Here is a 15,606-nt window from a genome sequence, read left to right as displayed (position 1 = left end):
CCATTACCCAGGACTTCATTATGGTCATGAACTGTATCAAATGTGACATCAAACTGGAGACATACTACAAAACATCCTAATATGCGAAGGCACAATGTTCAGTGGTCTTCCACCAAATGGCATCATGCAGTGAGACTACGGTTGTGGCATCCCAGGAGCGTCAAAACCCATTGTGGCTTGGAGGTTCCATCCTTGCCTCCCTGTCCTCGTTCCAGTCACTTCGGATTCGGAGGAAAGACAGAGGAAACGGGCCCTTTTAATCAAAGTTTTTTCAGAAAATAATGCTATAAAATTGTACCATTTAACAAGACAAGAGTTATGTTCATAATGCCTTAACACGGAACACACCGGCTGCGCGCGCGCTATCGTGCATACATGTATTTTGTCCACCCACACCAAACGCGATCACAACACGCAGGTTAAAATATCAAAGACTCTGAACCAATGACAATTTGGGCACAGGTCGAAAAGCATTGAACATGTATGGCAATTTAAGTAGTTAGCTTGCACTGGCTAGCTAATTTGTCCTACTTAGCTAGCTTGCTGTTGCTAGCGAATTTGTCCTTGGATATAAACATTTGTTATTTTACCTGAAATGCACAAGGTCCTCTACTCCGACAATTAATCCACACATAAAACAGCCAACAGAATCGTTTCTAGTCATCTCTCCTATTTCCAGGCTTTTTCATCTTTGAATTTCTATGGTGATTGGCATCTACACTTTTACCACAACACCCTGCAAAACAGTTAGTCTTTCAATCACGTGGGTATAACCAGGGTACCTGCTTCTATAAACCAACGAGGAGATGGGAGAGGCAGGACTTGCAGCATGATCTGCATCAGATATAGAAAGGACTTCTATTTTAGCCTTGGCATTGCAGATGGGTGCAATAATTGAATAACATGGATTTCTACATTTATTTTGGGACGCACGCGACGTGTCCGGTCTGGTCAGCATGTTAGTCGTACAAGAATGACAAGAGATCCAGTATACATCTTTATTAATAAGATAGGATGATTATTGCTTTACAGTTCAAAAAAAGGAAACCGTGATGACAAAAAGCTACTTCAGAATACTCAGCTTCCACTTGACACCATTTCTCATTTTTGGGGTTGGTGGGGTCTCTGAATCTGCAAAAAGGAAGAGCATATTTTATTAATACAACTAAAAAGGGAATTAGAACATTTTAGCACCTAGTATTGCTAAACAAATAAGTAAATACTATGTTTTCAATAGCAATAAATAGGAATACTACTAAAACTGACCTTGGGTTGCTGAGGGTCTTGGCTGTTGAAATGAAGCCATGATGCTGTTGGCTGTGGAGTTAGGACCTGTGATCTGAAGAACAAAATGGAAACAGGTTAAATTAACTCTAAGAACAAGTCCTTGTGTGTGTGTGTGTGTGTGTGTGTCTCACCGGTGCCTGGGTCTGCTGAAGACCCTCCTGCCACACCTCGGGAAGGGCCACCTCTATCATCTGGAGAGCCTCCCCATAGGCATGTTGCAACCTCCCCGCCTGTCCGTCAAACTGGAACAGCACCAGAGCCTTCAGCAGGCTGTGCACCTCTTCTGCAGGGGTGGAACAAAACAATGGAAATCACACAGGAGCTGCCCACACCACTCTACCGTTTAAGTAGCACTATAACAAACATGAATGAGACGATTAAAAACTACTCCAACCAGGTAACTGTAATTCCATTGAGGACTTCAGAGAAAATCATTGTGTGAGAGTAGGTCAAAGGGAAGAAAGAGATAAATAAAGGGGGAAGGGTGAAGAATGTGCATCTCCCACCTCTCATCTTGTCCACAGAGTGGATGATCTCTGCCAGGGCATGCAGCAGGGCCATGTCCTCTAGGGGGGTCCCTTCCTTCAGACTCAGCTTCTTGCGCTCGGCCTTCCGGCGATTCTTAGACGACCTCCTGAGAGACAGAGGTCAGTTCCTATCTCATTGTGCTGACACCTTACTTCTAAACCCACATCTAACCCCACTAGGTATTTCATGTCATTTATACAAATGTGTAAAATGCTGACTCACGAGGAGATGCGGGAGTTACTATGCGAGTACTTGGAGCCAGCATGGCTGCCTGTCATCACACTACTGGCCTCTGAGTAGAGCTCTGCCTCCGGACAGTCTGGGACATCCTCATCTAGAAGGAGAGATGGAGAGAGGTCAATGTAACATGGAGAAGCCAAATTGTCAGAGCCTTAAAACTACTATAAACTGTATACTTGCGTAAGTAACGCAACAATTAATGGTTTACCCAGTAACTCCAGCCTGGCTTTTTCCTTAAGCTCCCGTACCACGGACAGACGGGTTTTGTGACGAGTGAACATCGCCTTCTGAGCTTCCAGGTAAGAGGCCTGAGAACTACATGCTGAAGACAAGTGTTGATAAAAACAATGCATATACATTTGGTGCCATAAAGATGACCTATATAACAAAAATATTGAACATCGAAATATCATTAGCACTTTGTCATGCAAAATGCGGGTTTTACCTTCCAAGAGAGCTGGTTTGAAGTTCGTTTCAATTATGTCTTGTCTGTTGTACAAATACACCTAGAAAAGACAAAAGAGAATGTCATTTTGTCTTGGTTTGGGAAATGTTTGAAGAGCGTGTTGAACGATGGAGGCCATCTTGTTAACTCACCAATCGAAGTGCTTCTTCCCAGACTGCACCTGTGATCAGAGCTGAGATGGCCTCCTCACAGTCCTTGGCATACCGCTCCAACAATATGGCCGCCTCCGTATATCTTCTGAGCTCTATCAGTTTCTCTGAAATGATAAGGGGGAAATATGAAACCAAATGAGCAGCACATATTGAATATCACAGCAACTTTAAAGACTTGATGGTGGAGCTGTGAGGCGCAGAGTAGCCACTGTACCTGCCAGGTCCCTGGCCAGCAATGCCAGCTGGTCGGATGGCAGGGGGATCTGCTCTGCCACACAGAGGGCGTTCCTCCAGCTGGCACTGCCCACAAAGGCCTGGAGGGCGCGGGTCGCCTCACCGCAGCGCCACAGCAACAACCCTGCCTGCTCTGCCTGCTGCTGCTCCACCAGGTACTCGGCGTAGGCACAGCTCAGCGCCTGGACAGAGGTTAGAGGTCAGAGACATAACAGTAGCACATAGTGAGGCTACTTATTTATTAAAATGTGCATTACCTTGTACTGAGGGCTGTCTGTTGGGTAGAGACCCAGGGCTTCACTATACAGCCTCTGGTCCTTCACCAGATTCAGGGCCTCTGTGAAGTGCTCCTCACCTGGCACAAAACACAACACCCAGTTTAGGTCATTCATTTCAAATTATGAATTGTCCTCTTGATAACATGCTGAGATGACCATGGCAGGACACACTCACCACACTTGCTGAGGTGATGCAAGGCCTTCCTGTATCTCTTGAGGTGTTTGTCGATGGAATAGCGCTGGTAGTTGGGCTCTAGAGTCTTCAGCATGTTCAGGAAGGGAAGGTACTCTTTGGGGTCCTTGAATGTTTGGGAAGGCAAAGGAGAATCAGAGACGTCAGACATCAACCCTAGGACCATGCCTCAGAACTACCTGGCATGATAACTCCTTGCTGTCCCCAGTCCACCTGGCCGTGCTGCTGCTCCAGTTTCAACTGTTCTGCCTGCGGCTATGGAACCCTGACCTGTTCACGGGACGTGCTACCTGTCCCAGACCTGCTGTTTTCAACTCTCTAAAGACAGCAGGAGCGGTAGAGATACTCTGAATGATCGGCTATGAAAAGCCAACTGACATTTACTCCTGAGGTGCTGACTTGCTGCACCCTCGACAACTACTGTGATTATTATTATTTGACCATGCTGGTCATTTATGAACATTTGAACATCTTGGCCATTTTCTGTTATAATCTCCAACTGGCACAGCCTGAAGAGGACTGGCCACCCCTCATAGCCTGGTTCCTCTCTAGGTTTCTTCCTAGGTTTTGGCCTTTCTAGGGAGTTTTTCCTAGCCACCGTGCTTCTACACCTGCATTGCTGTTTGGGGTTTTAGGCTGGGTTTCTGTACAGCACTTTGAGATATCAGCTGATGTAAGGGCTATATAAATACATTTGATTTGAATCAAATTGCTTTAATACCCATAAAAATGGATGTAAGTAGCACAGTTGTTTCTCTATTTGCAGTGAACGCCCAGTCGTCCACCAAAGTTTCTGCAACAATGGCTTCGTCACGGTAACTATATTCGGTACTTTTCTGTACAGTGAAGTACTATTCGACTGTCACTCACCTTTTGGGACTTCTCGGCCACCATGAGGACCAAGTCAAAGTCGTAGGTGCCCAGAGAGTGTTCATACAGCTCGTTGACATTGACCAAGAACAAGAGGTACTTCAGAGCCTCCTCTGCACTCACTGCGTTGGCAGCACTGGGTGGGTTCACTACAAATACACATGTTACAAACACAGATTTCAGATATCTTGATAAAAATTCCTTGTTCGTCTGGCTGATCTGCTCGCGTCCATTTTACCTCGAAGCTCGTGGACTTTCTGCAGGGCAACCTCCAGCTCAGGAACAGTCTTCTTCACGTGTGACGTCAAAATAGACAGACAGTACCTGAGGATGACAATGAAAATATTATTCTCTCAATCAAGAATCTTGTAAAAGAAACATGATTCAAGTGCAATACTGAACTCTGGAAAAAAAAGAAACGTCCTCTCACGGTCAACTGCATTTATTTTCAACAAACTTAACATGTGTAAATATTTGTATGAACATAAGATTCAACAACTGAGACATACACTGAACAAGTTCCACATACATGTGACCCTGAACAAAGGGGGGGGGGTCAAAATCAAAAGTAACAGTCAGTATCTGGTGGCCACCAACTGCATTAAGTACTGCAGTGCATCTCCTCTTGGACTGCACCGGATTTGCCCGTTATTGCTGTGAGATGTTACCCCACTCTTCCACCAAGGCACCTGCAAGTTCCCAGACATCTCTGGGGGGGGCCTAGCCCTCCGATCCAACAGGTCCCAGATGTGCTCAATGGGATTGAGATCCGGGCTCTTTGCTGGCCATGGCAGAACACTGGCATTCCTGTCTTGCAGAAAATCACACACAGAACGAGCAGTATGGCTGGTGGCATTGTAATGCTGGAGGGTCATAACAGGATAAGCTTATGAGCTTGCAGGAAGGGTACCACATGAGGGAGGAGAATGTCTTCCCTGTAACGCACAGCGTTGAGATTGGCTGCAATGACAACAAGTGCAGTCAGATGATGCTGTGACACACCGCCCCAGACCATGACGGACCCTCCAAATCGATCCTGCTCCAGTGACTCGTCAGTGAAGAGCACTTATTGCCAGTCCTGTCTGGTCCAGCAATGGTGGGTTTGTGCCCATAGGCGACGTTGTTGCCAGTGATGTCTGGTGAGGACCTGCCTTACAACAGATATACAAGCCCTCAGTCCAGCCTCTCTCAGCCTATTGTGGACAGTCTGAGCACTGATGGAGGGATTGTGCGTTCCTGGTGTAACTCGGGCAGTTGTTGTCCCGCAGGTGTGATGTTCGGATGTACCGATCCTGTGCAGGTGTTGTTACAAGTGTTCTGCCACTGTAAGGACGATCAGCTGTCCGTCCTGTCTCCCTGTAGCGCTGTCTTAGTCATCTCACAGGACAGAAATGGCAATTTATTGCCCTGGCCACATCTGCAGTCCTCATGCATGCCTAAGGCACTTTCATGCAGATGAGCAAGGACCCTGAGCATCTTTCTTTTGGTGTTTTTCAGAGTCAGTAGAAAGGCCTCTTTAGTGTCCTAAGTTTTCATAACTGTGACCTTAATTGCCTACCGTCTGTACGTTGTTAGTGTCTTAACAACCGTTCCACAGGTGCATGTTCCTTATGGTTAATTGAACAAGCATGGGAAACAGTGTTTAAACCCTTTACAATTAATATCTGTGAAGTTATTTGGATGTTTACGAATTATCTTTGAAAGACAGGGTCCTGAAAAGGGGACGTTTCTTTTTTTGCTGAGTTTAGTTAAAATGCTCTGTAAATAGTGCAACACAAAGCAAATGTTATTTGTTTTCAATGACAGAAAGGATAAGGATAACCCGTATCAAGAGCACACTCACTTATGCTGGTCCATAGATTCCATGGTGCAGCGCAACGCATCACAGACAATATCCACCTTTTTCCCACAAGCCGCAGGGGCTGACTGTCCTGTAGTGTTCACTGGACAAGGGTACATTGTTGTAGTGGTATCTTCCTCCCTGAAAAAGGACTAAATAAGTACATACCGAAACAAATGACAATTTCCTAAAATACATCACAAATGGGCATCGTTTTGTCATTGTTGTAGAAAAAAAAAAATGCTGAACGTTCTTACTTGAGCTCTGTGAGGAACAGGTTGATGTAATTGATAGAGTCCAGCTGTCTCAGGAAAGTCTCCACGCTCTCTAAAAACACCTGCCCGAAAGCATACAGTCTTGTTGCATGTGCCATTCTACACCAGAAGGTCACAGACAGGTTCATTGAAAAAGAAGAAGCGACCTGGTTGTGCATTCACCCACCTTGGGGTTGTGGTCGTAGATCAGGTTGAGGTTGATCCGCAGCTTCCTCATGCACTCAAAGGCCTCTCGGAACCTCTGACTGTCCAGCCACTTTCGGAGCTGAGCCAACACCAGTGCTCGATGGCGGATGGTCTCCAGGTTACCGCGAGGCATCTGCAGACACACATCCAACGTGCTCAAAAATCAACACGACCAGAGACGTAGAGCTAAGCAATATGGGTAATAGCGATGATGTAACCTGGGTTTTTAATTTGTTTTATGACAGACGGAACAGTTCAGACCTGTAGGATGAGCCTGGTGTCCTGGGGGACCACAGTGACGATTCTGGAGCCCCTCTCTATCCTGCGGAGAGTCTCGTCATTCTGGTCATTCTGATTCTGACCTCCGTCAGCAGCCAAGGCCACCTGCAGCCCTTTGACAGTGAGCGTGGTGAGTCGGAAGCAGCGGCAAGTGTGCGAGTGTGTGGTGAGCAGCAGGAAGTCGTCGTTGACCACGAAGGAGGAAACGTTGGAGGCCACCTGTGGATGACGAACAGAGGGAGGCAATGGCACCATCAGGTTGGTTAATAAAGTTAAATGTTTTTAATGAATATGACATTGAGTGCCACACTCACTGCAGCTCATTCATTCAAGTAAGAGGTATTTCCATCCATCACAATGATAACTCTGCCTTTGTGCTGAATCACCAAGGCAAAACAATAGACATACCTCTGTCTCACCAACAAACAGGTGAGATCGGTCCGTAAGCCCTAACAGATGCTCCTGTTGACATTACCAAAAAAAAATAATAATAACCTTGATTAGAGACCAGGAGGTAGGTACTTTTGGCACAATCAAAATGATCAAATAACCAAATTATAGCAATATTGCCATTTTCTGTGAGTGAGAACAGTTAGATAGTTTCCTTACCTCTTCTATGGTAAAGAGGGCTGTCTGCACACAGGGATCTGGAAAGTTGATTCTGCAGCCTGTTGAGTCCTGCCACTCCACCACACTAGGTTTCAAAGAGTCTGGGGACACCATGCACAGATCAAATTTTAATATTTTTGATTATATATATATATTTTTACATACAGGGCTGTTCAAGCTGGAGACGTAAAAGACATCATGTTCGAACTCTGCAAGTAAGTCTACAAGCAATATTCTCATAACCCAGGAAGTAGTCGTTACTCACCCCAGAGGAACTTCCTGATCTGGCCGTCCTCCAGCTGCAGTGCCACCGTGCCCGTCTTGGAGCTGTGACACATGCTGATCACGTGACCTTCAACCTCCACATGTGACCTGGGTATATAGAAACAGTTAGGGGGACATTTGACAGCACATATGTTGTGTTGTTGTCGTCAACTACAATTCCTCCTTACCTGATCTCCAGGGTTGGCTGGGGGCCCTGGGCCTCTGAGGGTCCAAGGATGAGCATCTTGGACTGGGACGGCCCGTCTGTACAGGCCCCCACCGCCAGGAACACATCCTCTCTCAGCCACAGCAGCAGACGCAGAGCCAGGGGTTCCTCCTGATCCACCGCAACCCTGCAACACAGCCACAATGTTAGGGTGCAATACAACGTTAGTGTGAGGGTCATAATAGAAAAAGCTTTGGATGAATGACTGTCCTGATTGTACCTGTAGGTTGTCTTCAGCTGAGGGGTGTGTGTGACAGATCGGAATCCTCCCAATCCGGCTGCAGGCTCACTCAGTTTCCCAGTACCTGAACACATAACCAGACTTTATGTCTTTAGCCCCGGCCTACTAACTGTTAGCTTGTTAGCACAGGCCTGCTAACTGTCTGAATCGCCGCGTCCCCAGCCAGCCCAACCACTCACTGGACCCATATTTACTTTCAATCTCTTTTCGATTTTTAATTTGATTATACCTTCCGTTAACCTGCCTCACCCAATGTGATACGGAATCGCTATTATTTTTTATTTTTAGAACACATTCAAGAACCTCCAGAAGCTAACCAGCTACTATCTACAAGCTATTCAGTCATTGTTAGCCACTGCTAGCGGCTTTTACCTTCTGCACAGCCAGCCAGTTTTATTTTACCTGGATAATACTCGCCAGTATTCCCTGCCCCATCCACCGCTGCCCCCCTGGACACTGATCACTTGGCTACATAGCGGACGCATGCTGGACTGTCCATTAATCACGGTACTCCATTCTGCTTGTTTATGTTTTATCTGTCGGCCCCAGCCGCACTCAGGCTCTGTGTGTAGTTAATCCGACCCTCCCTGCCTTACCTGCTGTTGTTGTGCTAGCTGATTAGCTGTTGTCTCACCTACTGTTTTAGCTAGCTCTCCCAATTCAACACCTGTGATTACTGTATGCCTCGCTGTATGTCTCTATCAAATGTCAATATGCCTTGTATACTGTTGTTCAGGTTAGTTATCATTGTTTTAGTTTACAATGGAGCCCCTAGTTCCACTCTTCATACCCCTGATACCTCCTTTGTCCCACCTCCCACACATGCGGTGACCTCACCCATTACAACCAGCATGTCCAGAGATACAACCTCTCTCATCATCACCCAGTGCCTGGGCTTACCTCCGCTGTACCCGCACCCCACCATAACCCTGTCTGTGCATTATGCCCTGAATATATTCTACCATGCCCAGAAATCTGCTCCTTTTATTCTCTGTCCCCAACACTCTAGGCGACCAGTTTTGATAGCCTTTAGCCGCACCCTCATACTACTCCTCCTCTGTTCCGCGGGTGATGTGGAGGTAAACCCAGGCCCTGCATGTCCCCAGGCACCCTCATTTGTTGACTTCTGTGATCGAAAAAGCCTTGGTTTTATGCATGTCAACATCAGAAGCCTCCTCCCTAAGTTTGTTTTACTCACTGCTTTAGCACACTCTGCTAACCCTGATGTCCTTGCAGTGTCTGAATCCTGGCTCAGGAAGGCCACCAAAAATTCTGAGATTTCCATACCAAACTATAACATTTTCCGGCAAGATAGAACTGCCAAAGGGGGAGGAGTTGCAGTCTACTGCAGAGAGAGCCTGCAAAGTAATGTCATACTTTCCAGGTCCATACCCAAACAGTTCGAACTGCTAATTTTAAAAATGACTCTCCAGAAATAAGTCTCTCACTGTTGCTGCCTGCTACAGACCCCCCTCAGCTCCCAGCTGTGCCCTGGACACCATTTGTGAATTGATCGCCCCCCATCTAGCTTCAGAGTTTGTTCTGTTAGGTGACCTAAACTGGGATATGCTTAACACCCCGGCAGTCCTACAATCTAAGCTAGATGCCCTCAATCTCACACAAATCATCAAGGAACCCACCAGGTACAAACCTAAATCTGTAAACAAGTGCACCCTCATAGACGTCATCCTGACCAACTGGCCCTACAAATACACCTCCGCTGTCTTCAACCAGGATCTCAGCGATCACTGCCTCATTGCCTGTATGCGCTACGGAGCCGCAGTCAAACAACCACCCCTCATCACTGTCAAAGGCTCACTAAAACACTTCTGTGAGCAGGCCTTTCTAATCGACCTGGCCCGGGTATCCTGGAAGGACAGTGACCTCATCCCGTCAGTTGAGGATGCCTGGTCCTTCTTTAAAAGCAACTTCCTCACCATTTTAGATAAGACTTGCTCTGTTCAAAAAATGCAGAACTAAGAACAGATATAGCCCTCGGTTCACTCCAGACCTGATTGCCCTCGACCAGCACAAAAACATCCCGTGGCGGACTGCAATAGCATCGAATAGTCCCCGCAATATGCAACTGTTCAGGGAAGTCAGGAACCAATACACGCAGTCAGTCAGGAAAGCTAAGGCCAGCTTCTTCAGGCAGAAATTTGCATCCTGTAGCTCCAACTCCAAAACGTTCTGGGACACTGTGAAGTCCATGGAGAACAAGAGTACCTCCTCCCAGCTGCCCACTGCACTGAGGCTAGGTAACACGGTCACCACCGATAAATCCATGATTATCGAAAACTTCAACAAGCATTTCTCAACGGCTGGCCAACCCCTTTTACCAGCCTGTTCAACCTCTCTTTCATATCGTCTGAGATCCCCAAGGATTGGAAAGCTGCCGCAGTCATCCCCCTCTTCAAAGGGGGAGACACCCTGGACCCAAACTGTTACAGACCTATATCCATCCTGCCCTGCCTATCTAAGGTCTTCGAAAGCCAAGTCAACAAACAGGTCACTGACCATCTCGAATCCCACCGTACCTTCTCCGCTGTGCAATCTGGTTTCCGAGCCGGTCACGGGTGCACCTCAGCCACGCTCAAGGTACTAAACGATATCATAACCGCCATCGATAAAAGACGATACTGTGCAGCAGTCTTCATCGACCTTGCCAAGGCTTTCGACTCTGTCAACCAACCATATTTTTATCGGCAGACTCAGTAGCCTCGGTTTTTCTGATGACTGCCTTGCCTGGTTCACCAACTACTTTGCAGACAGAGTTCAGTGTGTCAAATCGGAGGGCATGCTGTCCGGTCCTTTGACAGTCACTATGGGGGTGCCACAGGGTTCAATTCTCGGGCCGACTCTTTTCTCTGTATATATCAATGATGTTGCTCTTGCGATTCCCTGATCCACCTCTACGCAGACGACACCATTCTATATACTTCCGACCGTCCTTGGACACCGTGCTATTTAACCTCCAAACGAGCTTCAATGCCATACAACACTCTTTCCGCGGACTCCAACTGCTCTTAAAACGCTAGTAAAACCAAATGCATGCTTTTCAACCGTTCGCTGCCTGCACCCGCACGCCTGACTAGCATCACCACCCTGGATGGTTCCGACCTTGAATGTGGACATCTATAAGTACCTAGGTGTCTGGCAAGACTGTAAACTCTCCTTCCAGACTCATATCAAACATCTCCAATCGAACATCAAATCTAGAGTTGGCTTTCTATTCCGCAACAAAGCCTCCTTCACTCACGCCGCCAAACTTACCCTAGTAAAACTGACTATCCTATCGATCCTCTACTTCGGCGACGTCATCTACAAAATAGCTTCCAACACTCTACTCAGCAAACTGGATGCAGTTTATCACAGTGCCATCTGTTTTGTCACCAAAGCACCTTATACCACCCACCACTGCGACCTGTATGTCCTAGTCGGCTGGCCCTCGCTACATATTCATCGCCAGACCCACTGGCTCCAGGTCATCTACAAGTCCATGCTAGGTAAAGCTCCGCCTTATCTCAGTTCACTGGTCACGATGGCAACACCCACCCGTAGCATGCGCTCCAGCAGGTGTATCTCACTGATCATCCCTAAAGCCAACACCTCATTTGGCCGCCTTTCGTTCCAGTTCTCTGCTGCCTGTGACTGGAACGAATTGCAGAAATCGCTGAAGTTGGAGACTTATCTCCCTCACCAACTTCAGACATCTGCTATCTGAGTAGCTAGCCGATCGCTGCAGCTGTACATAGTCTATCAGTAAATGGCCCACCCATTTTTACCTACCTCATCCCCATACTGTTTTTATTTATTTACTTTTCTGCTCTTTTGCACACCAATATACCTGTACATGACCATCTGATCATTTATCACTCCAGTGTTAATCTGCAAAATTGTAATTATTCGCCTACCTCCTCATGCCTTTTGCACACAATGTATATAGACTCTCTTTTTTTCTACTGTGTTATTGACTTGTTAATTGTTTACTCCATGAGTAACTCTGTGTAGTCTGTTCACACTGCTATGCTTTATCTTGGCCAGGTCGCAGTTGCAAATGAGAACTTGTTCTCAACTAGCCTACCTGGTTAAATAAAAAAAATAAAAAAATAAAATGTAACCAGTACCTGTCTTAATGAATTAATAGCAGTGTGAGTGGGAAAAGAGATGTAGAGGAAAAAGCAGCCATGGAGATACATGTATCAAGGGATTAGGGGCGAAGAGAGAGAGAAGAGTAATGGCTGAGAAATAAGAGAAAACTTCAGGTGGCTCACCTTGGCCGTAGACAGAGATGTGTCCGTCGGCTGTGAGCGCTGCCAGCTCATTGGTTCTCTGGCGCTGGAAGGTCACCAGGTTGACTGGGGCGGGCAGCTGAAGGTCGTAGGCACACATGGGCGGGGGCACCACACACTGACGAAACGTTGACACGAGGAGCTTCTCTACAAAACAGAAGCATTCAGACAAACTCGATGCGTTTTAGATGCTCCATATCTCCCCTGCTCTAATTCATTGGCCCTTTATGAATACTTTTTTTTTTAAAGGCACATTTCCTTTCTTCCTGTCCTTGAGGAAATCACTGATCTGACACAGTACTGTTTGTGAAAGCAATGGGGTTGGAAACCATGTCTTCATCTATCCACTCACTTATATATCAGTGATCTGTCAAAGATTACTACAAACAAGGTCCGTGTCTGACTGACTCACCGCCGTCGATCACGGCCACGTTGGCGTTGTCATGCCCGTCATCCCCGTGGCTGCGGTCGGTGCTCCAGCCCCAGTCGTAGTTCAGGCTGACCCAGCCTCGGGTCACCAGGTGCAGCCGCAGGGGCCTCTCAGGATCCCAGCTCACGTAGGCCGGTGCCCTCTGGGGGTCACTGCCGAAATACAGGTTCTGCTTCAGGTACCAGTGGTAGTTACCTACTGTCCACAGCTGAACTGGAGGAGGGACGGTGAGGGAGTGAGGCAGGGGTCAAAAAAAGTTACGCCACGGTTGGCTTCATCCTTGATACTACAATGTATGCTGAACGTCCCTCCGGATCAGTTCCTCACATTAGAACATCTACTTGGTAAAAAGGCAACAAATTGACTGAAAGACAATTTGATTAACCAATGTTATAAATGTAAGAAAAAATATTCAGAGTAATAATGGGTAGAGTATCTTACTGTATGTGTTGACTTGACCCCCCTCTCCCGGTGTCATGTCCTCCAGCCACACAGCCAACACAGTCGAGTCACTGTTCCATAGCAGCTCCTTCACCTGCAACAGTCACACAGATCTAGGATCAGTTGCCCTCCCCAAATCCTAAACATTAAGAAAATGCTAAACTGATCTTAGATCAGAGTGTATAGTATTTGTGTGACCGTCACCTACCTTGACCTGTTCTTTGCCAAAGGGCAGGGTGAAGTCGCCGTGTAGGAGGCCGTTCTTCTCCATAAACACCACACTGTGCTTGTTAGGATGACGCTGTGTGGCCGCTATCAAACTACCTGACGGTCTGAAACAAGGCATTGGTTTCAGTGTAGCTCACACGCAAACCATGTTGTGATATTCATTGTATTTGAGTTACCTAATCCCTAAATTATAATACAACAAGGTACTCAAATATGAAGGATTCTCCACAGAAATCTTACTTCCAACACAGTGACTGCTCCAGACCGTTGACGGTTTCACTTGTCGACTGTAAGACACACTCTCTGTTCCACACTCTGACCTTCCTGGCACCTGAAACACCACACATATGCAATGCATGTGATACCAACACAATCTACAGTATTTATCGTTTTACAGAAATTGTTTCACTTCACTCTTTAGAGTTTGTGAAAAACATAGATTCTCACCAGTCAGGGGGCAAACTGAGCTCACAGCGAAGAGCTGCCCGTCTCCTCTCCACGTCACCCTCGGCCTGCGGTCGTCCCACCACATGGCCGGCTGCACCTCCTGTCACAGAGACAGAGAGAGAGAGAGAGAAAGAGCGAGGAGGGACAGAGACCTTCATCAAATAGTGTTCAACTGCTTTTTTTAGGGTGAAGGGTGAATAATACTCCTTACTATAGTCTTCCTCTGGGCAGCGTGCTTGCCCTCTGAGCCATGGAACTGTGTCTCTTTCTTCCCCCAACCCACTGTGATAAACTTCCCTAAACCACATAAAAAGGTGTGTCAGTCAACCATATGCGTCGTGTACATACACAGAGATTTCACATTGTGGCCCCATCTTAATGTAATTTGATAACTTACCCGCTCCAAAGTCATCCTGATGGATCCCAACCTCTGTGATGGGTTCAAAGTTTTTGGTCATCATGATAATGGTGTCCTGACCTGAAAGGTATCAAGAAAGAGAGCATGACTTCCGATGGCTCATGATAGACCCCATGAACAATGGTCATTTATTGAATAGTCTATCATCTAGAGGTGGTTGGTATACTGACCAGTGGTGAGAGTGACCAGCTCCTGGTCCGGGCTCCAGCTCATGGCTGACAGACCACTGTCCACACTGCCCACACACTCCAGCTGAGATGGACACCCACACACATGTGAAAACAGAGGCAGAAAAAGACCTGTAATGAGTGCAATCTTATGTCATTTCAATAAACAGGGTTACTACTTAAAATCTTAATACCTGGTTAGTGTTGAGATTGTAGAGAATGACATCACCAGTGGCTGTTGCCACACACACAGACTCCTGGTCTGGTAAGTCTTGGATACCAACAACTGTCCCACCACCATCCTCTGGAAGATAGCTCTCAACTGTCAACGACACCTCATTCACCACCTGAACATGATGGGTATAGGAATAGTTGAATACAGTGTGTTAGTGAGGGGCTGGAACAAAAACCTGCACCCTGTGGCTCTCCAGGACTAGGATTGGAGAACACTTCGATGCGTAAAGTACCTGGCCAGCTCGTGTGTCCAACTCTGTGACGGAGTATTCTGAAGCGATGAGCAAGGTGCCTGTGTCCGTCCGAATAGTGAAACATTGCGGCGTGCCCGGGCCTTGCAGCTTCAAGCAACGAAGGCTCTTCAGCAACCTCAAGTTGCGCATCACACACAAATCCTATTTACCTATACGCAGATTGGGGCAATGAGCGTTGATTAGAATCTGTAGCTAGCAAGCTAGCCAATATGGAAAGGTAGCTAACTAACTTAGCTGTGCGTGCAGAGGCAAGCCATGGCATTCAGTGTTAAAGTTAAAATAAAGAAGTTACATGATGTGACACATAGCTAACTAACCTACCTTTGCGTAGCTCCAATAACATTTGCAAGAGCTAACGTTGCTGTATCAACAACAACACACGTGCTGCTGCGCTGTCAAATTATTCACTTTACAATCCTGACGTAAAATGCCGAAATACGAAGAGCCCTCTTTCAATGTCTCCCTCTTCCTGTACGGAGGAAAATTGCGTGACTTTGACAACCGACCAGGTCCAAGCCAGCTATTCC

General features: G+C 46.8%; 1 protein-coding gene across 1 annotated transcript; it reads right to left on the bottom strand.

Annotated features, from left to right (window-relative positions):
• Window positions 1–984: 984 nt before the first annotated feature.
• On the bottom strand, window positions 985–15,556 carry LOC118363538 (elongator complex protein 1-like). The gene is made up of 34 exons (XM_035744494.2): window positions 15,401–15,556; window positions 15,059–15,228; window positions 14,786–14,938; window positions 14,595–14,676; window positions 14,404–14,484; window positions 14,218–14,303; window positions 14,007–14,106; window positions 13,800–13,890; window positions 13,540–13,663; window positions 13,332–13,425; window positions 12,873–13,103; window positions 12,443–12,607; window positions 8,148–8,232; window positions 7,890–8,054; window positions 7,703–7,809; window positions 7,438–7,538; window positions 7,237–7,290; window positions 6,811–7,047; window positions 6,530–6,682; window positions 6,346–6,425; window positions 6,092–6,229; window positions 4,487–4,572; window positions 4,249–4,397; window positions 3,361–3,484; window positions 3,165–3,262; window positions 2,888–3,089; window positions 2,653–2,777; window positions 2,501–2,561; window positions 2,264–2,377; window positions 2,038–2,149; window positions 1,794–1,921; window positions 1,419–1,570; window positions 1,267–1,339; window positions 985–1,131 (listed from the first exon to the last, which is right to left on the bottom strand). Exons 2-34 carry the CDS (start codon window positions 15,206–15,208, stop codon window positions 1,064–1,066), a joined length of 3,969 nt encoding a protein of 1,322 aa, XP_035600387.1. The 5' UTR covers window positions 15,209–15,228; window positions 15,401–15,556; the 3' UTR covers window positions 985–1,063.
• Between the last annotated feature and the right edge of the window lie 50 nt (window positions 15,557–15,606).

The sequence above is a fragment of the Oncorhynchus keta genome, chromosome 30, assembly GCF_023373465.1.
Source record: "Oncorhynchus keta strain PuntledgeMale-10-30-2019 chromosome 30, Oket_V2, whole genome shotgun sequence".
Lineage (NCBI taxonomy): Eukaryota > Metazoa > Chordata > Actinopteri > Salmoniformes > Salmonidae > Oncorhynchus > Oncorhynchus keta.
The sequence above is the reverse complement of the archived record's forward strand: the minus strand, read 5'-3'. Positions and strand labels throughout refer to the sequence as shown.